Here is a 25,762-nt window from a genome sequence, read left to right as displayed (position 1 = left end):
CCCTCATAGTAAAGAAGAATGAATTTAACATTGTTGCCATTTCCCATTGCTGTTAATCTAACACGAAAAAATCAATTTTAACCAAAGAGTCCCTAAAAGTTATTCTCTAGCCATCTTTTTACTGATCCAATACTAGGGTTGTGGAAGCCTGCCCTTAATCTAATAGCTTTGAGCAAAAGGCAACTTTAACCCACGACTTGCACCTGATGGCTGCCACAATCCACTTTAATTCTGAAATGGAGTAAGTGGAGTCAGAAAATGAAGAGATCAAAGTTTATTTTATTATATTAATAAACACAATCCCCCCCGCCATTGATTTTGTGTGGTACATTTCCAGAAACTGTAGAAAACTGTCAGCAGCCTTAAGCTCCCCACAGACCTGATGTCAGAGTGTCAGAGCGATGCTTTCCAGTTGAATTTTCTTTCTAAATTAGTAAGACTTAACAGTTTTTTCATTTTGCATATGAGTGTCAAAGTAAAATTAATTATTAGTATTATTTAAAAATATTATTATTAAGATTTTGACTAAAAATATTCATTTGCAAGACCAACATTCATTGCAATTGTCTACTTCATATTTTTTAAAGCAGAATAACAAGTGATTTGCTCAAAGTCACAGGGGAAGATCAAACTGGCAATCTAATGATCAGATTTGAATGGCCAGCCGATGCTCCCAAACTTTCTGCCTGTATATATGTTTGAAATAAATGAAATATTAAATGTTAATTTTATGCACATTGGGCTGGCTTGGCTGTTAGTGCTGCTGCTTCACAGATCCACCATTCTGGTTTGGATTGCCAGGCCTGCTCACTGCCTATGTGGACTTTGAGTTTATTTCTTCTCTGGGTATTTCAATTTTCCTCCCACATCCCCAAAATCTTGCCTGTTAGTTTGACTGTCAATTCTAAATCGTCGTCATTTAAGTTTCTTAGTGGGCACCCCACCTAGTCACAGATAATTTGAAATGGACTAATTTAATTTTGTGTAATTGGATAAACAGAACATTAATTATTAGGTATCAACATTTCTTATTTATTTACTGTATAGTATGAGGGTGTTGTACTGTGTTAGCCATTATGGTTGTAGTGAGGAGTCAAGCAAAAATGACCTTTTATTGGCTAACTAAAAAGATTACAATATGCAAGCTTTCGAGGCAACTTGGCCCCCTTCTTCATGCAAGATGTAATACAGAAACTGGAGTTCCATGTGTTTATATTCACACTAGGACGAGTAACAACATTGGTAAATCTTTAAGTGAGACACTGATTTATTTATGTAAATGTTTTTTCCTTTTATTCTTTCAGCATTAAAGATGAAGGCATTTTGGAAAATGAGGTCCCTGACCATCAACCTGTATTAACTACTTCTTGTTCTCATCTTTACATAAGCGTGGTGTGCTATTCCTTATTTTTACTTTTCTCTCTTCCTTTCAATATCCAGAATAAATACTCAATGAGAATTCCACCTTGTACTCACACAGCCTGCAGGTAGATGCAAGGCAGACATGCGTTAGAAGCGTATTCTGTGGCTAGTGTCACGATTGACGTGTCTCACTCCCTTTATGCTATTATTAGAAATAGTTTTTTTGCACTTTTCTTCCGGGTGATTACCTGGCCATAGAGTGTCTCAAATTTAAACAAATAATCAGACCAAAACCCCAAATGTTGAAATCATATGTCACACTGAAACCTTCCCATTCTCTTAGTTGACTCGGTGTTTGACACAATGGCGGAAGCAGACTCCTCCTTATCACAGGATCAGTTTAACTGTTCTGTGTGCCTCGACATACTGAAGGATCCCGTCTCGATACCTTGTGGGCACAATTACTGCATGACCTGCATTACAAGCTACTGGGATCTGACGGGAGAGTACAGCTGCCCTCAGTGTCGAGAGACTTTCATCATGAGGCCAGCTCTTCGGCGAAACACCTTACTGACCGAAGTTTTGGAGAAAATAAAAACTGGGCTAAGCCCCATTCCCTGCCCGAGTACTGAACCCGGATACGTGGAGTGCGACCTCTGCATGTTGAGAAGATTTAAAGCGGTCAAGTCCTGCCTGACCTGCCTGGCATCCTACTGCGAGGTCCACATTCAGTCCCACCAGGAGTCCGAGGCGCTGAAAAGACACGTGTTGGTGGAGCCACATGGAAATCTCCAACAACACATCTGCACAAAACACCAGAAGGTTCTGCAGATTTTTTGTAGGACTGACCAGATGGGTATCTGCTATTTGTGTGTGACAAGTGAACACCGGGCACATGACACCATCACACCAGAGACAGAACGAGCTACCAAACAGGTTAGAGCTTTTGTGGCATTTCAAGTGATTGAAGAGCTTTGTATGAGGTGATAGATAGATAGATAGATAGATAGATAGATAGATAGATAGATAGATAGATAGATAGATAGATAGATAGATAGATAGATAGATAGATAGATAGATAGATAGATAGATAGATAGATAGATGATTAAAATATACAATATATACAGTAGCCATCCATAAATATGTCTTAAAATATGGTCTGATCTCCATTTTAGTTACAAAAATGAACAAACACAATCTTTTTTAACTAATAACGCACAAATTATTGAGCACATCATTCAAACAATCACAAGTATAGGTTGGGAAAAGTCTGAGAACCCTTAGATTGATGACTTTAATGAAAGCCAATTAGAATCAGGAGTTAGCAAACCTGGATTCCCACCAATGACACAAGATTGGAAATGTGGTTTAGAGATACTTTGACCAATAAAAAAAGACTCACATATCTCGAGTTTGCTATTCACAAGAAGCAGGCCTCATTAAAAAGAGATCTGAGAAGATCGATAATTGTTGATTTGCATAAAGCTAGAAAGGGATACAAAGCCATTTCAGAAGGTTTAGATACTCATCAGTCCTTAGTTAGACAAACTGTGTATAGATGGAGATGATCGAGTACTTTGGCTATTCGCCCCAGAAATGGTCACCCAGCCAAGATAATTCAAAAGGCACAAAGAGCTCAATGAGGTAAAAACGAACCCCAGAGTATGAACTAAAGACTTGAAGGAATCATTGAGATGGGCTAACATCTCGGTTCATGACAAAATACACAAAACATTGAACAGGCATGGTGTCCATGGCAAGATACCAAGGAGGAAGCCATTGTTCTCCAAAAAGACTCTCCGTGTCTGAATTTGTCAAAGACCACCTTGAAACTCCACAACACTATTGGCAAAATAACTGATGAAACCAAGGTTCAATTGTTAGCAGCAGTACACACAGGGTAATAAAGGGCAACATGAAATGATCATCCCAATGGTGAAGCATGGTGGGAGGAACATCAGGATTTGGGGCTTCTTTGCTGACTCATGTCCTGGGCAATTTGCCATCATTAAAAGGAATATGAATTCCCAAATTTACTAAGATTTCCTACAAGATAATGTTTGGGTGGAATTCTGCCAGTTGAAGCTCTGCTAGAGAATGGCTTCAAAATACAAAACCCACCTTTCAGAGTGGCCAAGTCAGAGCCCAGACCTTAATCCAAAAGACAGCTGTTCACACCAGACATCCTAAGAATATGGCTGTGCTGAAGCAGATCTGTAAGGAACAATGGACCAAATTTCTTCATGAACGTTGGTCAGGAGAAACCAGAAATTCTTGTTTGGGGTTGTTGCTACCAAAGTATGCTTGACCGGTCATTAAATCCAGGGGTTCACTTATTTTTCCCACAACACACTGTGAATGTTGATGGGTGTGTTCAATAAAGAGATGAATGATTAGAATTGCTTATGTGTCATTAGTTTGTTTCAGCTTGTGCCATAGATGAAGATCAGATCATATTTTATAACCAATTCATGGAGAAAGCCAGGTCATTCCAAAGGCTTCACATGCTTTTTCTTGCCACTATAAGCCCTTCCATGTTTAAGTTATCCCCTTATTCTACTAAAGTAGGACATTACTCATCATAAGTGAGGGTAAGTGGGGCCCTTTGCCTAGTGAAGGTCCCTCAATCCATCCAGTTAACAGGGTGAGGACCCAAAAAAAGGATTGTTGGCCTTTCATTGTAATCACAGTTTGACTAAACAATCCAGATGAGGCCTTACTGGCACATTATCTCTCTTAGATGTGATTTCCCAATTTTGAATATGACAAGGCTGACCGAAAATATACTGCAACTGCATCCATTCAAGCTGTCAAGTCTAAATGTATTATTTGTTTGCACCCACAGATCCAGTTAGGGATGACACTAACAGAAATCAAGAAGAAAATAAAGGAGAAGCAGAGGAAACTGGCCAAAGTTCAAGATGCGATGGGCTTTCTTAAGGTGAGTTTTAGAAACAATGGAATGAGTATTAGATATAAATCAATTGGAGCATTCTTAATGGTATTATTTATTGGTAGGTTCATGCCTCTTCAGTGTTGTTATTCAGGTGTACACCACAAGCCCCTACTCCACAATATGAAGAGATGAGTAGCAACAACAGCAAGTTTTATGTAGCACTTGTGATCAGTTGGATGAGTTCCTCACTCGTCCCATAAACATTCTGGCATCATGGATGCCTGGACTCTTCCCTGCAGCATTGGGTACATAGCAGGCACAAACAGTGGACAGGACACCAGTCTATTGTGTGGCATTTATCCATGGTAATATTTTTATCGTACTGGGCCAATTTACCTAAAGAGTGCAAACATTATTTCAGACATGGGAGAAGAACCAGAGGAAAAAACATCAAAGGTGTGTGGACATCGTACAATCTCCTCTCAGACGGTGAGTTTGCTCTGTCAAAAAATGGAACAATAGCAGGCCACAAGAGCAAAAGGGGATGGACATTAGTTAATTTGAAAAAAACTGAAAGACAAAACTGCAAAGACAATTGATCATTGGTCAAAATGAAACCAAAAGACTAATAATAATAATAATTTTTTACATTTATATAGCGCTTTTCTCACTACTCAAAGCGCTTAGCAATTGCAGGTTAAGGGCCTTGCTTAAGGGCCCAACAGAGCAGAGTCCATATTAGTGGAAGCACAAAAACATCTTAGAAAGTTTTTTGCAGACAATCCTGGACAACACACATGGAGCATTTCCTTATAAAGCAAAGCGATATTGATGTTATGCAGAGTGACTTCGAGGACAGAACTGTAAAAATATAAACTATAAGGTGTGACCACAAGGGGGTGCCAATGAACTCTGAACACCAGACAGAACCCAAATACACACAGTTTAGGGATAAAATAAAATCTTTTTTATTACAAAGAGACATGTCCACAGGCTTTTTATCAATCCCATAATGTATTTCTCATTAATAAAGCCCCCTTCTCCTCTTCTGTCTCCTTCCAATCTTCCATGTGAGTTTTCACCCTCTGCCTCCCAACTCAGCTGAATGAGGCAGAGCATCTCCTTTTATATTGGACCTAGGAGCACTTCTGATGCCGTGGCATTTTATGCTGGTTCATACAGAAGTTAAATTCTTCACACCAATCCTCCCAAGGACCCCAACAGGGTAGCGCTTCCATACTATAATACCCAGGCAGACCTGCGAGTGCCCATACTGGGCTCCAGCCAGGGGAGCATGGCCACCGTTTGTGCTGAGAGATGAATTGCTTAAAAGGTCCACTCATCCCTTGTCCATCCATTAGATGATCATCCCAACTGGGACAGAAGCTGAGGACCATCCTAGCTGGTTTGTGTCTTCATTCATGGGCTTGTCCCAGCTGGGCAGGTTATCATTCAAAATGGCGGTCCATCCAGTCCAGGGCTGATAATGGATAATAAAATTAAACATGGTTTTAAACAAAATATACAATTTAAACAGCCATAAACTGAATTTCGCTGAGGGAAAAAATGTTTACAGAAATATCAGCAGAAAAATGTATTTAAGATTTTAAAATGTAATATTTGACTAATCATGTTAAACTGAGCCAAAAACATTGTGACTCGTTCAAAGAGAACTGAGAAGCAACTCTTCCTGGACAGTTTGTATTGTAGGATGGTGGAGATCAAGTAAGGTCTTTCTATCAGGAGAAGAATTAAAGGAATACTCCACCCAAAAATATTGTTTGTTATTTGAATAACATTTAATGTTATGATTTATGTTATACTTTATGTTACTTTAATTTGTAGCAATGACAGAGAAAATTTTTATCCAATGGAGGAATGATAATGTTTCTGACAGAATGGGATCCAAACTCACGTCGCAATATCTATACATCTAGTCATCCAGTCGTATGTTTGCAAAGTGCAAAACGCATGTATTTTTTGCTAAACTATTGTTAAGAAAATGACTCCAGAAAATGAAAGTAGTCCACAAACTGGAAGCCCCTTCACACGAAAGTTTTCATGGATATTTTTGCCAATGTCTGCTGTTGTCCAGCCTTGGTCATCATTGAGTCCTATTCTATCAAAAATTTTGCTATGCCCTTTCTTCACGAAAACAGGAGATCTCAGCCATCACTATAAACTACATGAGATGAGTAACATACAACAATATCATGTTAGAATGTTTTCCTTTAAAGTTGTTTGCAGAGGTCAGTGCTCCAGATCGTTTCCTCAGTATAAGATGCTATACTACATTCAAAGTTGAAGAACAAAACTAAATCAAAACCAGAGTGAAAATTTAAATGACTTGTTGTATGAGCATAAATCTAAAATCTTTCTTTCGATTACGAAAAGTCTGGAAGCTGTTTCATGTGTGAGGCCATCTTTTATTCCATCATGATGTCATGCATTATGTAACGCACACATCCCAAAAGTCCAAAAGGGTCTCCTCGATGAAAAGGAAGGACACACAAAATGGCAATGAAATAACATCACACAAATTGCTATTAAAATGTAAACAGTCATAAATAAGAATTATGACTTATTTAGTTCAGTAAACATCGCAAACCCATTATTAATGCATTTTGAACAGATACACCATCATTGGAGCTGTAAAGAAGCTGTGCCCACTGTGTTGCTACAGTGCCTGCTTAACATAATTGACGAGAGTGGAATTTTGTTTTTTACGTTAATTACACTGCCACTAGGCAGAACCCCTTTATCCATTTTCCTAATCTTAATTTTCTCCCCTGATAAACATTTAATTTCAAATCTATCAATTTCAATAAAAGTATAGTTAATAAAACACCAATGGATTATTTTATAAACTTTTAAGCACAGAAGCAATCAGAAAGGAAGAAATGTAAGAGGACCAGCCCGTTTAATCATTACAAAAATAAAATCAGACGGGTGCATAATGCACCACTGAAAATACACTGACACTAATATTAACCAAGTACGCTTTCAGTGGTTCTCTCGTTTCCACGTTCTGTAGCTCTTAACAGACTTGTGTCTTGGTTAGCAATCCGAGATAAATTAAAAGAGAATGTAAACTTATTAAACCAACCAACCAAAGAAAAATAAACATATGGGGAAACCACAGGCCCCTTTATGACTGCCCTACACAGGTCTGTCAGACCAGCTACATACGAATATAAGAAAACTGATGTTCTTTGTAAGAAAGGACAGAGCCGACTATACTTCCTTAGAAGGCTGGCGTCTTTCAACATCTGCAATAAGATGCTGCAGATGTTCTATCAGACGGTTGTGGCGAGCACCCTCTTCTATGCTGTGGTGTGCTGGGGAAGCAGCATAAAGAAGAGGGACGCCTCATGCCTGGACAAACTGGTGAGGAAGGCAGGCTCTATTGTAGGCACGGAGCTGGACAGTTTGACATCCATGGCAGAGCGACGGGCGCTGAGCAGGCTCCTGTCAATCATGGAGAATCCACTGCATCCACTGAACAGGATCATCTCCAGACAGAGGAGCAACTTCAGTGACAGACTGCTGTCAATGTCCTGCTCCACTGACAGACTGAGGAGATTGTTCCTCCCCACACTATGCAACTCTTTAATTCCACCCGGGGGTGGGGGGGGGGGGGGGGGGGGGTAAACGTTAACATTATAGAAAGATATTGTCTGTCTGTTATACCTGCATTGTTATCACTCTTTAATTTAATATTGTTCTTTATCAGTATGATGCTGCTGGAGTATGTGAATTTTCCCTTGGGATTAATAAAGTATCTATCTATCTATCTATCTATCTATCTATCTATCTATCTATCTATCTATCTATCTATCTATCTATCTATCTATCTATCTATCTATCTATCTATCTATCTATCTATCTATCTATCTGTTATATAGTGCCTTTCTCATATCTATCTATCTATCTATCTATCTATCTATCTATCTATCTATCTATCTATCTATCTATCTATCTATCTATCTATCTATCTATCTATCTATCTATCTATCTATCTATCTATCTATCTATCTATCTGACAATTAAGATGAGACCATTCAGTCCATCTAACTCATTTTTCAGCTGATAGCTGAGTTGTCCTAATATGTCATCCAGATACTTTTAAAAATTGTTAAAGTTTCCACTTGAACTTCTTGGCCTTATAGTTTGCTCTTCATTTCCACAATCCTGCTGCTTAGGTTCATAAATACACTTCTTCTTATGGGAATGTGGGATTGCTTTTCCCCACCAATTTGCCATCTAACTGAGAAGGATTAGTCATTAAATGCCACTTTGCTGTTCACTCCTTGGAGTCAATGGGAATTCAGATTAGATGTCCCTCTGGTGGCCTTCAGGATTCTTGCAGTCCTAATGCTCATACCATCAGGTCAGCAACTGGTTTGCCTGTTCATTCTTTTGGGCCACATCTTCCCAAGAGTCCCAAGTGGGATCCTTCTGCTCACAACTAAACTGGTTTCAGTGTTTTTCATCCTTCTTTTCATGAGATTATCCTCTGCACCTAATTCCGTTGGCCTGTTTAGCAATAGATAGATAGATAGATAGATAGATAGATAGATAGATAGATAGATAGATAGATAGATAGATAGATAGATAGATAGATAGATAGATAGATAGATAGATAGATAGATAGATAGATAGATAGATAGATAGATACTTTATTAATCCCAAGGGGAAATTCACATACTCCAGCAGCAGCATACTGATACAAAAAACAATATTAAATTAAAGAGTAATAACAATGCAGGAAAAAACAGACAATAACTTTGTATAATGTTAACGTTTACCCCCCCTGGTGGAATTGAAGAGTCGTATAGATTGGGGGAGGAACGATCTCCTCAGTCTGTCAGTGGAGCAGGACAGTGACAGCAGTCTGTCACTGAAGCTGCTCTTCTGTCTGGATATCAATCAATACCATGGCAGTATAAATCACAGTGGCAGCGCAAACAAGCAATTCAATTTTTATTCTCATCTCTAACAGGTCTCTGCAGAGAGAGAAACACAGGAAAGTGCAACAATCTTTACGGATCTGATCGACTCCATTGAGAAAACATACAACAAAGTTACTGAGCTCATTAGAGATCAAGAGAAGAACGAAGTGGAAAAGGGTGAAGGACTGGTGGAGCAACTGCAGAGCGAGATTGAGGAGTTGAAGAGGAGAGACGTTGAGCTAACTAAGCTTTCAGAGACAGAAGACCACATCCACTTCTTACAGGTAAAGTGTCTTCTTCAGGAAGAACCCATAAAAAATAATTCTAAAGTGTTTGGCAAATGAAAGCATAAGGATCTGGGCTCGGAAATTTGCTCTGTTTCCTCAGCTGAGCCATTTTCTCCATGTGCTCAACATTCATCCCAATGACATGCACGTTGTGTTAACCCTAGCTACTAAGACAGTGAGCATGCCAAGAGGTCAGCAGAAATCCCATCCAGGTCTTAGTTCTGCCAGTCCTCCCAGTGCAATTAAAAAAAATGAGCAGATGAATGGATTAGGCTGCTGCACAGGAAAGCCATGTCACAATCTGAAGGCCATGTCACATGACCTTCATGCCACAATTTTTCCAATGATTTTCAGTTGTAAACTTGATTTGGAGTTGGAGGTGGTCATGGCATACTCCTGAGACCCCCACTCACGTAGTCTGACATTCCCAGCGAATCAGTCCAATCAGTCTGCCACTCACCCCAACAAAGTCTGATTTTGTCTTAAGTCAAAGGGGCGGATTTGTGTGCATGTGACAGCTGATAACCAATGAGCACTCACACAGAAGTAGAATGCATAAAATGCAGCTATGAGGAATGCAGGTGTAGAGAGGCACATATGTCTGATGTGTCTTGATAGAATAAAAAAATGAAGACAAAATGATAAAATAAAAAAATAATACAAAAACTCACCATTCCTGGAAAGCATTTCAAGCTCTGTCAGTGTTCAGTGCTCAGTAATGGCCACAGCATAAAGGACCTGCGGGTCACTGTGCTTATGGGTAATTTCAAGACCCAACAGGAGTGAAAAGAATGGGAATACAAACTTATGCTTAAATTCAATACCCTACAAAATGGTCTGAATAGAGACAAGAGTATTCTGACCAGATACAATACAATACAATACAATTTATTTTTGTAGAGCCCAAAATCACACAAGAAGTGCTGCAATGGGCTTTAACAGGCCCTGCCTCTTGACAGCCCCCCAGCCTTGACTCTCTAAGAAGACAAGAAAAAACTCCCAAAAAAACCTTTGTAGGGAAAAAATGGAAGATACTTTGGGAAAGGCAATTCAAAGAGAGACCTCTGTCCAGGTAGGCTGGGCATGCAGTGGGTCTCAAAAAGAAGGGGGTCAATACAATACAATACACAGAACAGAACAAATCCTCAATACAGTATAAAAATAAAAATTTTAGAAGTACGGAGTAGAATTTAACAATAGATGATATCACATAATATGATTTGGATTTGTTTAGAGTCCTGGAGACCTCATTCATCAAGCTGCCTCCCCAATTTGGCCATTCAACAGCTGAAATAGCGCCAATCCGATGAAAGGACCCCTCTTTCCCATGATTCCTGCGATCCTCCATCAGGGATGACTTTACCTTAGGCAGGCAAAACAACTTGGCAGGTGGGCCGTGGCACCAAGTGCCACATTTGAGTACCGAGAAGAGAAACAGGATAGGTGAGGATTAGTATCTAATTATAACTGTCATGTTGCTTATGTTTTAGTGTTAATGACTAACAATAGAGATGAAGTCTGTACAGTTAATCAGCAGCTCTAGTCAGGGTGTGCTAAACTGAAGTAGTGAGCCTTCAGCTGGGATTTAAAAGCTGAGACCGAGGGGGCATCTCTTATAGTAGCAGGCAGACCACTCCACAGTTTAGAGGCCCTGTAACTAAAAGCTCGACCTCCCACCGTTATTTTATTAATCCTTGGAATCATAAGCAGACCGGTATCTTGAGATCTTAATGTGCGCTCTGGTTTGTAAGTCATGATAAGTTCAGACAAGTAAGCCAGACATTAGCCATTTAATGCTTTATATGTTAAAAGGAGGATTTTGAAATCTGCCCAGTTTTAGATATGTGGACTAACAGACTGATTGACCAGCTGACTACATCAGAGGCCTATCTTACAGACAATGCACTTACAGGACTTTCTGTAGTGATAGTTATCTTATCTCTACATTTTATTAGTTCATTGTTCTCTTCTTTCAGGGTTAATTCATATAAGGTTTACTCATTTTGCTCACATTTGAACAAAAAGGTTGTTATGATAAAAGAAAAAAATCAGTTTGCTGTCCAAATATAAGCTAGAGTATTTTTCAGTTTCTTTGTTAGACCTTGCCTGATGAAGGGGCCTTAGCTGCCTCAAAAGCATGCATTTGCAATCTATTTAGTTATCCAATAAAAGGTGTCATTTCACCCTACTTTGTCCTGTGTTAGAAAAAAGCAAGATTGGACAACACTGACTGAAAAGAATTGAAAATGTTCTGGAAAGATGGCATGGAGCTGTCTAATTTGTCATCCCTTTTGATTTCTAGTTATATAATCTGACATTCTTAGGTGATGAGATCAGCAGCTGCTGTCCTCTGGTTTGATATCCCTCTCAACTAGACGTTGTGTAAAGTGGAATCATCTTAAGTGGCCAAATCTGCCCCTGGATGAAAGAAATCTGCAGCTAAACAGAACTGACTCTGATCCCATTATTCCAGGTTCATGTCTCGCCTCTGCCATTTCAGGAAGGATGACTAGAAAGAGGAGATGAGTGTCTTCCTGAGCGATTCCACCCATGTGATAAAATTTAAGGTTGGGATGCTGGGGCAGATTCTCTTCATTTTCAGTTTTCTTTCCCCATTCCAAAGATGTGCAGGATGGGATACCCTGATGCTTTGATTCAGCCTTAAAAGTGTGAGTGTAGGTGAAAAACTGTCATCCCATCCAGAGTTAGTTCCCAACTTGCACCCATTGCTAGTGGGAAAAGCAGAAATTTCTCATGACATTGAACCGCATAAGCAGATTACAACAATAATGAGGATCAATAAAGTAAATTCATTGATGTCTTCTCTTTTAGATATTCCCATTTCTTTGTATTCACCCAGAAGACGACCCCACCAATGTTACTATCAATACAAACTTCCCTTCTGAGGCCCTGAGGAAAGAGATGTCTCGACTGAAAAATCACCTTGATGAGATTAGCAAGTGGGGATTTGAGAATCCTACACAGGCCGGTAAGAAGGGTCTCTGATGATCGATTAACAATCAGACGGGTCAGCCACATTTGCAAATGGGCCACAAAACCACCCTGTTAATTGTGACGGCTCCTAACTTTATGTTTTTGTCTCCATTAATTTAGCCATCAGCCCTCTTCCTTCCACCATGCAGCCACCAGAACCGATTAAAAGAAACGATTTTTTACAGTGTAAGCTCTCATTTTTTTTCTAATTCTCTTTCACATACTGTTTGATAAAACTGTATAATTTATGTATTTAGTGTATTGTTGACAGCACAGTTGTATGGTGTGTTTAGATTTTCCCTATAAAAGAAAAATTCTGCAAGAAATGTTGAGTATTGTGAATATTATTAAACACATTGAGCTTGGAAAATACGCTATATAAATAAACCAGCGTTCCCCATGGCTCAGCCTGCATAGAATTGAAACAGGACAGTGAGGTGGGCCCTGCCCGGCTTCCTACTCCTGACGTCACGCTTCCCCCTCCTCTTCGCCTGCAGCCTTAGTGAGTATATATCGCTCCTGCAAGCAAACTATGATTCTTAGTGCAATGAGAGAAGTCACGAAATCAACCAGAATGTTCAGACAAATTCTAGAAAAAAGCCCAATCTGAATCTGTTAAGTAGTTCTCTCGTTCACTAGCTAAGCGGATGTAAGATATGCCCCAAGCCTTGAGCTTGAGTGAGGAGGTCACCGCTCCCCTCCCCTCTGCATCTTTCTCGGATTCACACAAATAAATTGGTACCGCAAGTGAACTATGATACTTAGCGCGATGAGAGAAGTCGCAAAATCATCCGAAATGGTCAAGTGAATTACAGAAAAAAACCTGATCTAAATCCGTTAAGTAGTTCTCTCGTGAGAAGCGAACAGTCATACAAACAGACAGACAGATGTTGGATTTTATTTATAGAGAGATGTATTAACTCTGGACATAAAAAGCTAAAAAAGTATCAAGGATGCCTACACTAGAAGTAACACAAAGAGACTTTCAAATAATACACCCGTGTGTCCCTCTCAGCCTACCTACACTTGAGGTGGTTTTTCTCCTCACTGGATAATTTTCCCACATTTAACTCTCACCTCAATACACTGGCCTCTGTTTCTCTCACTAGTTAAGACCTGGCCTCTAACATCTTCCTAAATTCTAAGCTTGCTTGAATGGTATGAGTGGGGCAGATTTATACCCCAATATGAGGCTTTTGGGACAGCCCAAGCAACGCGTTCTGAAACTTCTGTGCAGAAGCCCACAGGTTGTATACCAAGATTTTCCTCTGATGACCTCAAGTGCTGTGCACAGTTTTGAATCTGTGCTGTTGCTGGGTGAGTGGAACTCACCATGTTTTTTATTTGGTTGGTCTACTCTTGCACCCTAAACTTCACACACACACACTCACAGAGACTCTATCCACATAAGCATTGATGATGAGCAATGCTTGCACAGCTTATTGCTCTTCAGTACTCCACATAGAAACTCACTAGCTTTGGTATGAACAGCACACAGGTGTCCCAGTTACAAATTAAACCTAGGGCTGAGACACCTTGGTCCCTGAGAATAACATTTTCACATAAATGTCCTTGGATAGAACCTAGTTCTAAGGCCAGTTTTGTTCCTGAGGATAACCTGACAGACCTTCACTGTGTCCCCAGATATAAACCTAGACTTAGGCATGATGCACTTTGATCCTTGAGAATAACCTAGACACATAATTGTCTCTTGATATAAGCACAATCTAAGGCTACCTTGGTTCCCAAGAATAACCTAGACTCATAAATGTCCTCGGATATAACCTACATCTAAACCTACCTTGGTCCCTGACAAAACCCTAGACACATAAAAGCTTACACACCTTCACTGTACCCTCTGACATAACCTTAGACCTAAGGCTGAGGCACCTTGATCCCCAAGAATAGCCTAGACATATAAATGTCCCTAGATATAAGCTAGATCTAACCCTCCCCGAGAATAACAGACTGATAAATGTGTCCGGATATAACCTATATCTAAGGTAACCTTTGTCCCCAAAAATAACTTAGATACATAAAGCCTGACATACCTTCACTTTGTCCACTGATAACACCTAGACCTATTGCTGATGCACCTTGATCCCCAAGCATAACCTAGACACATAAACATCTCTAGATAAAACCTAGATGGAAGGCTACCTAACTCCCAGAAAATAACCTAGACACATAAATGTCCACAGATATAACCTAGAACTAAGGCTACCTTGGTCCCCAAGAGTAACATAGACCCATAAATGCCCAGAGATATAACCTACATCTAAGTCTACCTTTGTCCCTGAGAGTAACCAAGACACACAAATGTCCCCAGATATAACCTAGATCTAAGGCTACCTCTGTCCTCAAGATTAACCTAGACACATAAAGGCTGAAATATTCATTGTGCACCTAGTCCTAAGGCATAACCTAGTCCTAAGGCGGATGCACCTTGATCGCCAAGAATAATCTAGACACATAAATACCTCCAGATTTAAACCAAGAGTAGCCTAGACTCATAAATGTCCACAGATATAACTTACATCTAAGTCTACCTATCCCGAGAATAACCAAGACACATAAATAAATGTTCACGGATCTAACCTAGATGTAAGGCTGACACAACTTGATCCCTGAGAATACCCACGATGCACTTAGTGAAATCCCACTCACCAATCAATTACCGTGAGGTGCGCTCTTCTTAAGGCATCACTCCCAGCCTAAACCCCATGAGAAAAACAGGGGCGATCTCTTTACAGTTGGTGCCATGTATTTACTTTATTCCAGAAACTCCACATAGAAAGTCAATGTATAGCAATTTTAAAGCAAAGTAGTATTTATTAAAAAAAATAATAGCAGTAGAAGAAAATATAGCAAAGTCTTGATATTTATAATCTTAGAAAGGTTACTGCAAATTAGCAGCAATGACAAAAAGAGGATGTTGTCCTGGGTGACTTTTTGATTAGCAGTTGGACTGATGTTTGAGGTGCGTTCTTCATCGTGCAGATGATGTGGTGTGTTTTGTCTCCGACGTCACTTTCTAGCCTCTCAGAAAGGCCATTATTTATATCAATAATACACAAGGGGTCCTCGACCTTGTGATATTACACACGCACATGATTGGTGATGGATAGTTCCTTTTACCTACACATTAAAAGCTCATTCACATTTGAAAGTGTTCCATTTTTGTTTACGTGAACATTTTCTGGAAGTTGTTTATTTAACAATATTTTAGTAAAATGCGTCTGTTTCGGATGTGGTGAGTGTGTGAATGGAGGATTTGTCATAAAGATTATGTAACATGGGCGGCACGGTGGCGCAGTGGTAGCGCTGCTGCCTTGCAGTTAGGACACCCCGGTACGCTTCCCGGGTCCTCCCTGCGTGGAGTTTGCATGTTCTCCCCGTGTCTGTGTGGGTTTCCTCCCGGTGCTCCGGTTTCCCCCCACAGTCCAAAGACATGCAGGTTAGGTGGATTGGCGATTCTAAATTGTCCCTAGTGTGTGCTTGGTGTGTGGGTGTGTTTGTGTGTGTCCTGCGGTGGGTTGGCACCCTGCCTGGGATTGGTTCCTGCCCTGTGTTGGCTGGGATTGGCTCCAGCAGACCCCCGTGACCCTGTGTTCGGATACAGTGGGTTGGAAAATGGATGGATGGATTATGTAACATAAGTACTGTAAGTTTTTTCATGGACATTTGTGACCTTGTTGTCTAGTGTTGGTCACCTTAGATGCCTATTCTATCAGAAGCTTTATCTTCTTTTTACATGAAAACATTAAATTTTGAATGACTCTCTACAAACAAAACAGGATTAATAACATAAAATACATACAATTTTTAGATGCTGTATTCCTTTAAGGAGATCGTTATTCAAATCCTTAATAAGGTAAACTCTGTCAAAACTACAGAAGAATGCATTTCACCATTTTTTGCTAATTTTGTTTTCTCTTATTCCCAATTAGACTCCTGTCAGCTAACACTGGATCCCAATACTGCATATGAGAGGCTCTATTTGTCTGAAGAAAACACAAAAGTATCTAGAAGTTTAGAAGCCCATTTCTATTCTGAACATCCTGACCGATTTGAATTTTGGGATCAAGTTCTCTGCAAAGAGGGCCTGTCTGGGACACGCTGTTACTGGGAGGTGGAGTGGAGTGGAGCTGCAGAGATTGGAGTCACTTACAAGAAAATCAAGCGTAAGGGAATGGAGCAGGACTCCCGTCTGGGGTATAACAAAAAGTCTTGGACTTTGTGTTGTTCCAGCTACACTTATTCGGTGTGGCACAATAACAAAGAGACTGAACTAAGAGCCCCTACCTGTACCACTATAGGAGTGTATCTGGATTTTCCTGCTGGAACTCTGTCATTTTATAGCATCTCAGACTCAATGATTCTCCTACACAAGTTCAAGACCACCTTCACCGAGCCACTCTATCCTGGGTTTTGTCTTAAGGAGTACAATTCTAGTGTAACTATCTGCTAGCTGAGCCAGACTCTGCTTATCTGTGCTGGTGAGAACCACGCTAATCAAACCGCCCCTACATTATTCATCCACAAGCCTTGGCTGCTCTGTAAAAGTGTTCATTTTTTGTAAATGGCTATTTTTTTTTGCTGTGGAGCATTTTGGCATGAAGCATAGAACTGGTGCCATGCAGTTTTACTGAAGTGTCAGACTGGCATTGGACTGTCCTCGCTTGCCTGCTTTTATTTGAAATGTTTTCTGAAGGCTTTCCAGTTTTCTTTCCACAATCCCAAAAGTAGCTATTTTGTCTCATGGAGAGAGAGAGAGAGAGACATCCCACATCAGCCACACATCCTCCCTGTATCGAAATTGGTCCTCTGGATTACATAGCTGCCTCCCTATAGTTGAGTCCGTCAGCCATAACAGTCGATCAGCCCATGAACTACAAAGTTGTGTAACAGCAGACTCTCTCCTTCTCGGCCCTTCCAACTACAGAAGTCTCACTGGAATAGATAAGTGCCTTTTTAATGAACTTGAGTATAACGAAACCTTGTCAGCCATGGAAAGAATTGTGTCATCACACAGAAGCAATGATCACTAAGTGGTAAGAAGAGGCACCGCGGACATCTCTGTATGGAGGAATCCAAATTGGACCCACCTTACTTTAGACATCCTGACGAGTGAAGTCTTGTCCATTAATGCTAAAGCTAATTATGGCTATTTTGCTGAAGCTTTTCAATAAAACACATCTTTTTCACTATAAATAATAGTGTAAGTATTTTCTTACACATTTCAACCACTTTCTTATCACACTTTCATCTACTTTGTCTTCTAACATTCTTGCTTAGAAAAAGTTATATTAAACCAACATCTACATTTTGAAATTATGAAAAGTAGAGCCCTCAAGGGCTTGAGGTAATGTGCTACAGATACATCTACAGCACAGTGAAGCCACAGAATTTGTACTGGTCAAGCAGAAGCAGAATCCCAAAGTGATGAGAATGAAGTAGCATGATAGGCACTACTTGAAGAGGGCCAGTAGTTCATACCAGCACTCCTACGTTTTCCTCTTTGGAGTGCTGGGTGGTTTTCCTTTAGCATTATTTGAAGTCAGCTGACAGTCACCAGTATGAAGTACCAGCACTTTTCCCAACCTCTTAATACTTAAATGGCACTTGTGCTAACCACCTGCTATCTCCTAGGACTGGCAACATCACTAGTTTATATATGTCACAAATGTAATTAGTGGTAGAAATCAAAGAACCTGGAGGACCTCTTCTTCTTTTCTCCACTTTAACCACTGATTATAGGTCGTTGGAGGTTGGAATTTGACAGAATTTTAATAAATCACGAATCACACAGTGAGGTCCACAGGCACACATTTCCAGAAAAAAACAGGAGATGGTAAACTGAAAACCATGAAGACAAAATGACCAGTGAATTAAATCAGAACACAAAGGTCAAAGTGCATGGAGGCCTCAACAGTAACTTTCGTTAGTTTATCCTAACTAATTTTAAAAAACGGTGGGGTGGCTTCTTTTTATTTTTTATCCGAAAACGCTAGTGCCTGGATTAAGACCCCAGCTGATCCCTGCGTAATGTACAACCTTTTAACAATGCAGTGCTCTTGGACACCGATAGTTTCATGCACACCATATTTCCCATTCATTGTTTCAGCAAGTTGAGGAGCCTTCTTGGTCATTTCAGCACAAAAAGATTCGATCACTTCATCTTGCCAGGGGTGGAGTGGAATTAAGAAAAGGACCCCTATCATCACAGGCCCCTGGGCAAGCACCGAGAGCCCCCTGATGGTAGAAGTGCTTTCAAGTTTTATACTTGGGGGTTACTATGTCAATTGTTGACCAACAAAAAGCCATACTTGGTCACCACACCTGTCAATGGTAAACAACATGACAGTAATCACGCAGAATACTAACAAAGCGACTTCAAAATAAATGACTATTAACCAAAAACAAGTCGTTAGGCAATGGAAACAGATTCTTTGGAACTATGACACCAATAGTAAGTACTGATTGGGATGAAGTTTCTTGTGTACTGGAAGGATTTCAATTTATGGTCACAAATACATGTCAACAGCACTTTTAAATGTCCAGGGAATCATTAGATTTGTAACCTGTATGTTAAACATTATTCAGATGAAATAATGATCAGTGTTAGGATCATCGACTATGAAGCATTCTGAGAAAAAGATTAAATTATCAATAAGTCTTAGTGTACAGGTATTAACTATGAGCTGTGTCATTATAGTGAAGTATAGTTAAGTCTTCTCCTTCTTTCGGCTGCTCCCGTTAGGGGTTACCACAGCGGATCATCTTCTTCCATATCTTTCTTTCCTCTACATTTTGTTCTGTTACACCCATCACCTGCATGTCCTCTCTCACCACATCGATCTCTTTACTTTCTTCCTCTCCTCCTGCCTCCGGACACGTCTCCCCACTCTTCTTATTCTTCTTCTACTACTTCTTCGGCCAACAGTAGCGGTGCATATGAACTAACAACATTCATCATCACACCTTCAATTTCCAGCTTCATAATCATTACTCTGTCTGACATTCTTTTCACCTCCAAAACACTCTTGACATGCTGTTCCTTCAGAATAAACCCTACTCCATTTCTTCTCCTATCCACACCATGATAGAACAATTTGAATCCACCTCCGATCCACCTGGCCTTACTCCCCTTCCATTTAGTCTCTTGCATGCACAATATATCAACCTTCCTTCTCTCCGTCATATCTGCTAACTCTCTCCCCTTACCAGTCATACTGCCAACATTCAAAGTTCCTACCCTCAGTTCCACTCTCTTTACCTTCCACCTCTCCTCCTGCCTCCAGGCACGTCTCCCCCCTCTTCTTCTACTTCTTCTTCTTCGGGCAACAGTAGCCCAATTTCCGCCAGCACCCTGTTGGCTAACAGTACTGGTGGCGGTCGTTGTTAACCCGGGACTTGACCATTCCAGTATGGAAATTTGTATTGTTGTCCACATATTGATTTGGCAAAATTTTACACCGGATACCCTTCCTGACGTAACATTCCCCATTTATCCAGGCTTGGGACCGGCACGAAGAAACACACTGGTTTATGCAACATTTTTTTTTTTACACCTTGAACACAAATGAAAATATTTTTAGATTTTTAAATCTCAAGTAAATTAAAAACATACATGTTTATTTACTATGATGAATGGAACAAATATGTCTGATTGACGCGGGTCAAGCACCGTCCGGAATAAGTGGCCTTGCTGAGAGCATCAAGACTTGAACATGTCTTTTGAACTTTGTGCTGCTACTGTCCTATCTCAGCATATGATAATATGAAGAACTGTCCAGGTATTGTCGTTGTAAATTTGTTACATATGTGTTATTGTATCATCACACTTTTTAGAAGATTAAAGATTGTTATAGAACAGGAGAATAACAAGGTGTATTGATAAAAGACATTTTAGGCTTTTGTTAAGAATAGTACAAAATATTAAGAGAAACCATGTTTTATATGCAGGATTTTATAACACAGGCATTTCATTTGTTAATGACCCTGTAGTTAGGATATAGCGGGTTGGATAATGGATGGATGCATGAGAAAGTAAATGCCTTATATGAAATCAGATTATTAATGGACTCTTGTAGTTGAAAATATCAGTTAGATGGGTGGGTTTTTATAAGGTTCTTGAAATTGTTTTCTGTTCCTTGATTTTCACGTTGCTATGTCCACATCACTAGGTTTCCATTTAAAATCACAGACGTTAGTCCCCAATTTTGCCTTTCTAGCATTTTGAACCTCCAAAAATGCAGACCTTTGAAATAGCTCTCCAGAGTCGTATACTTCTGAATATGTTGCCTCAACGTTGCAGTATGGACAGACGAAAATGCAGTATTCTTGAAAACTGGGAATTATGTTCTGCTTTGTTTGTGCTTATTACGTGGCCCTTCCTTAATTGGATCCTGCTCATTACAGTGCTTCACTCTCAGATTGGTCACCCCTGATGGAAGAAAAACATATTCCAACATGGTACTTGCCGTGTTTCTTACCTGCATGCATCTACACAGTATGAAATCTGCACACAGATGCAAAAGACAAATCATTTACAGGTCGCTATAGTTCTGCAATAAATCCAGTGGCCAGCGATGTTGATGTCCCTTCAAAGGTTTGTCCAGTGATGTACACACAACACATGCCCAGTGTAGGTGAAGGTTTATGTTTTTAGTCATTGGACAGAGATACTGCTGTAAATGATATGAAAACGTTCATGTGGATGGAGATCATTTTCATTTAAATGGAAACATAGTAGTAGGGACATAGCCTATGTGCTGGCGTGAAACATGGTCAGTGGGATTAGTCAACTAAGTCAGCTTTGTGACATCATGGTGGCCATTTTTTTACACCTATCAGATCAGATAAAAATCATCAGGGCTTTGGATCCTTTTGCTTGCTGTTTTAAATTAATAGTGTCCTTGATTTATGTGTTTGCAGGTTGTAATTCAGCACACTTTTTGTTGTTTCTTGTTTTTCCTAAATAAACTGAGTGAAGTAAACCCCTTGCGGGTTCTACCAGTACATCTTTCTCTTTTTTCAAGCTAGCCTTCGGCCTCCTGGACTTGCCAGCACCACATGCACTTAACTTTGTTTCGGTTGCTCCATCACTGCCTATATTAAGATGATTCAGTGGAATGATTTGCACTGCCAGATTCTTTTTGTGTTTCCCATTTCCACCACAATCTATTAAACTGTTTTTGTCTCAGTAATAGAAGAACAAAATATATTGTACGATTTTTTTATTGCAAGGGTAGACATACTGTACAGGCTCAAGATTCTCTTCTTCTATTCTGTGATATTTGCTGGTGGGCCGAAATATTAATGGATTCTTAGTATGAGATTTAGGTCAACCTACATCACCAACTTAGGGGGTCTGCAAAGGAGATAGCAGCTAAATAGTTGAGAGTTTCAGGTTAAAATATTTAATAGTAATAGTACATTGCTAAGTTTGGATATTTTAGAATGTAAAAGTAAAAAAATGAATGACTCCTTATTGAAATGATTTTGAAATGGGAAGACCCCCCATAATACATTTGGAGCAATCCCGGGACTTGCTGAAAATTCCAAAACAGCCTTGTGTTTAATCTACTTCTAGTATGGTAGAAAAAGGTGAGTCCTGTGTTTCGTCTTATTTTTATTTGCCATCTGTTGTCACATTTAATATTATAACCCATACCAAATATGGTTTGATATTTTAGTTTTTAATAATAGTGTATGCTTGCAGTGCTGCAATTTAAATAAAATGAAAAGAAAAGATGGGCTGAGATAAAGAGGAAAAAGGTTTGTTAGCTGGCAAAGTGGAGGAGAGATTTGGGCTAAAGACAGAAGCCCTGATGATAAACAAGAAATGTTTGGAGAGAAATTGAACTTAATTCTATACAGTAGATAATCCTGTGAAAAACAGAATACATGTCATTTTAGGAAGTATTTAGTTTATATTTTGGATTCATGTATTATAAAATCTGAACACTTTGACAATTTCTTTTTTTGGACAAGCAAATCTCAAAGAGACGCACAGAGACTTTTACCTTACCTATTTCACTTTATTAAATTGATAGATTAATTTTCTGGACCAACTTAGAGTATCCACGCACAAGGCCAGAACAAGTCAAGTCCATCAAAGGGCACACCAAGTTAAAGCTAGCAATGAGCCATACATGCCTGTCTTTGGAAAAGTGAATTCCACCATTGTTAACACTAGAGAAACTCTTGAGCTTTTCTGAATTCAGGAACATCAAGAGACCACGATATTTAAAAATTGTGTTTTATTAATAATAACCAGAAACAAAGGAAGATTAAAGTATTGGAATAAACCAATAGAAAGTAAAGCCCTGAATGCCCCACTTAGCCTAACTACACAGACAATGCATCTCTGTGACTCAGGTGGGGTGTTGATTGCATTTGCCCACCTTCACAGCCCTTCATCTTCAATATCTTGTGTTGTTGGTTTATTCTGGCCTTTCTTCCTCCTACCAGCTAAACTTTTACTTCCAATTCTGACTGGATGATCTTCTATGCTCCAATTAGGGTTGAGCCTGGAGTGCTCTCTGAATCTCTTGAGGTCAGACTATCCATAATGGCCTCAAATGTCCTTTAAATGTCCATTAGGGTTGCAGTGATTAGTTGACTCTGAGTTAGCCTTGGGAAACACACTGGGAACCTGGCATGGAGCACAGGGGCGTCTTGTTACCTGTAATTCTGTTCCCAACCTGAATCCCCTCTACACATTCGACACACTTGTGGGCTGAGAGGTGAAGCCATGACTCTGGAGCTGTGGGGTGAAATAAAATAAAAAGCTACTGTAAGATGATGAGAAATTCTGCCACCTCTGTCACCATCAATGACCAGCAGGTGAAGAAAATGTCTGCATAGCAGTGGAGGACGTGGTAAGTTAAGGGCTGTCATAAATCTGGAGTTACATGCACAGCACAAATGATACAACACTAATATCAATATGCAGTGTGCTTCCATATGCTACTGTATATTAAAAGCCTTCTGGGAAACAAGTTCTTCATGCACTACTTCAAAATAAAAGCTTTTTTGAGCTTTGTCAGTCTTTATTTATTTTAGTATGAAAAATACTTAGAACAAATACTTAGAACAGTGGCAAGATACGTTTAAAGGACATCTGCTGTAGCCCTATACACCAGGATGTAAAATAATAATGTGCTAAAAACATCCATCCATCCATTTTCCAACCCGCTGAATCCGAACACAGGGTCACGGGGGTCTGCTGGAGCTAATCCCAGCCAACACAGGGCACAAGGCAGGAACCAATCCCAGGCAGGGTGCCAACCCACCGCAGGACACACACAAACACACCCACACACCAAGCACACACTAGGGCCAATTTAGAATCGCCAATCCACCTAACCAGCATGTCTTTGGACTGTGGGAGGAAACCCACTCAGACACGGAGAGAACATGCAAACTCCACGCAGGGAGGGCCCAGGAAGCGAACCCGGGTCCCCAGGTCTCCCAACTGCGAGGCAGCAGCGCTACCCACTGGGCCACCGTGCCACCGCTAAAAGCATCAGTATGATTAATTGAAATAAGAGTTAATAAGAGAAAATCCAAAGAATTTATGAAACTTCAGAGATGCAGGAGGGGAAATTACTGAAAACGAGAAATAGTGAATGAAGTATAGTAAATAATTATTTTACACAAGTGTTGCAAACCAAGCCTGAACTAAAAAGCAAGGTCAGAGTTTACAGATCTGGAAATAGAAGAGTCCCTGTGATCCCCTTGGACCCGCTGCCATCCAGGGCATCAATAGACAGAAAAGAGGATGGACCAGGACAAGTGAGCAGACAGGTGAGACTATACAAATGAAAATAATGGAAGTTTACTTAAAACAGGACAGTAAAAAGTGCAAAACACTGCATTCAAATAAATAGTTTGATAAATACATGCAAATAAAATTTGGTGCCTTAACAACAGTAAAGAATCTTTGGGGCACAAATAATCTCAATAAATAAAAGTTAAACTCATAAAACTGTGAAGAGATCAAATCTTTAGATCTTTTCATTTTCTCTCTTGGTTCTTGTCAGGACACCAGTCCCGATCCACCAGACAGATCTGAACCACGACTGCCAACCGGTGGCCTCATCTGCCAGGGCGTTCTGCCTTTCTCTGAATGTCACAACGTCCTTCTTGAACCTCTCACATCTGACCTCTTTATAGCTCAGCTGATGAGTGTCCAGCCACAGCACAGAGCCTTCACAGTACTCAGCCCGACTCCTTGAAAGCATTTTTTTTTACATACTACCTCTCCCATCAGAGATTGCTCACTCCCAGTTTGCGTCTCAAAACCAAAACACAGCTTTTCTAGCACCAACCTGCTCCTCTTTAATTCTGTTTACAGCCAAGCTGGTGTCCGCCGATTACTGCACCATGATCATTTCATTAAACCAGTGCATGCTTTCACGTTCACGTTTCGCACTAGCACTTACAAAGCCCAAAAATAAATTATTGTTGGTTACCTTTTATTGTATTCCATTTTTAATTTTATCAATAAACATTCGATTATAAAAAAAAAATAGGGTCTAGGTGAAAATAAAAAGTGGCAAAACTGTCTTTTGGAAATTCAAAATGACAAAATGCAACCCGCGATGAGACAAAAAGGCAACCTCTTAGACAAAAGCTGTAATCCAGAGAGGTGACTAAATTGTTATCTGAATGAGCTGAGAATTGCTGTAGCTGTCGTCTTAGATAAGATCCCACTTTCGCCATTAGAAAACTGTGTGTGCTGATAAAAAGGTCCTCCAATCAGACCTAGTGCATTCCAGCTGCCTGATGGGAATTGTAGTCCCCATGCCTGCATTGGTTTTGCCTGATGGGAATTGTAGTCCCCATGTCTGCATTGGTTTGCCTGATGGAAATTGGTTTCCCCCATTTAGCCTCTGTTTTGAGCTGATAAAAAAGGTCCTCCCTTCAGACCAAGTGCATTCCAGCTGCCTGATGGGAATTGTAGTCCCCATGTTTGCATTGGTTTGCCTGATCCAATTTCCCCCATTTAGCCTCTGTTTTGAGCTGGACAAACAGCAATGTACATGCACAATTTCATGAAAATTGTTTTAGCCATTTTTGCGTGATTAGTGATCATATAAACAAATACACAATCAGATTTATTTACATAGATTAGACTTCCATCTTCTACACACTACAGGTGTTTGGCTACATTAGCACAGAGAACATTAACAATGTCCTAAGGAAGTACAGGAGGAATGATCATGTGACCATACATTTTCAGGTAGTCCAACATCTT

The 25,762-nt window shown here is 39.9% G+C and overlaps 1 protein-coding gene across 1 annotated transcript; it reads left to right on the top strand.

Moving 5' to 3' along the window:
* Window positions 1-612: 612 nt before the first annotated feature.
* Window positions 613-17,692, top strand: LOC114662327 (tripartite motif-containing protein 16-like). Its single transcript, XM_051934810.1, has 6 exons — window positions 613-2,298; window positions 4,209-4,304; window positions 9,262-9,495; window positions 12,331-12,487; window positions 12,613-12,678; window positions 16,443-17,692. The coding sequence occupies exons 1-6, from the start codon at window positions 1,726-1,728 to the stop codon at window positions 16,961-16,963; spliced, it is 1,647 nt and encodes a 548-aa protein (XP_051790770.1). The 5' UTR covers window positions 613-1,725; the 3' UTR covers window positions 16,964-17,692.
* Window positions 17,693-25,762: the final 8,070 nt, after the last annotated feature.

This window comes from Erpetoichthys calabaricus, chromosome 12, assembly GCF_900747795.2.
Source record: "Erpetoichthys calabaricus chromosome 12, fErpCal1.3, whole genome shotgun sequence".
NCBI classification, from domain to species: domain Eukaryota; kingdom Metazoa; phylum Chordata; class Cladistia; order Polypteriformes; family Polypteridae; genus Erpetoichthys; species Erpetoichthys calabaricus.
Note: the sequence above shows the minus strand (reverse complement) of the source record. Positions and strands in the feature narration are given on the sequence as shown.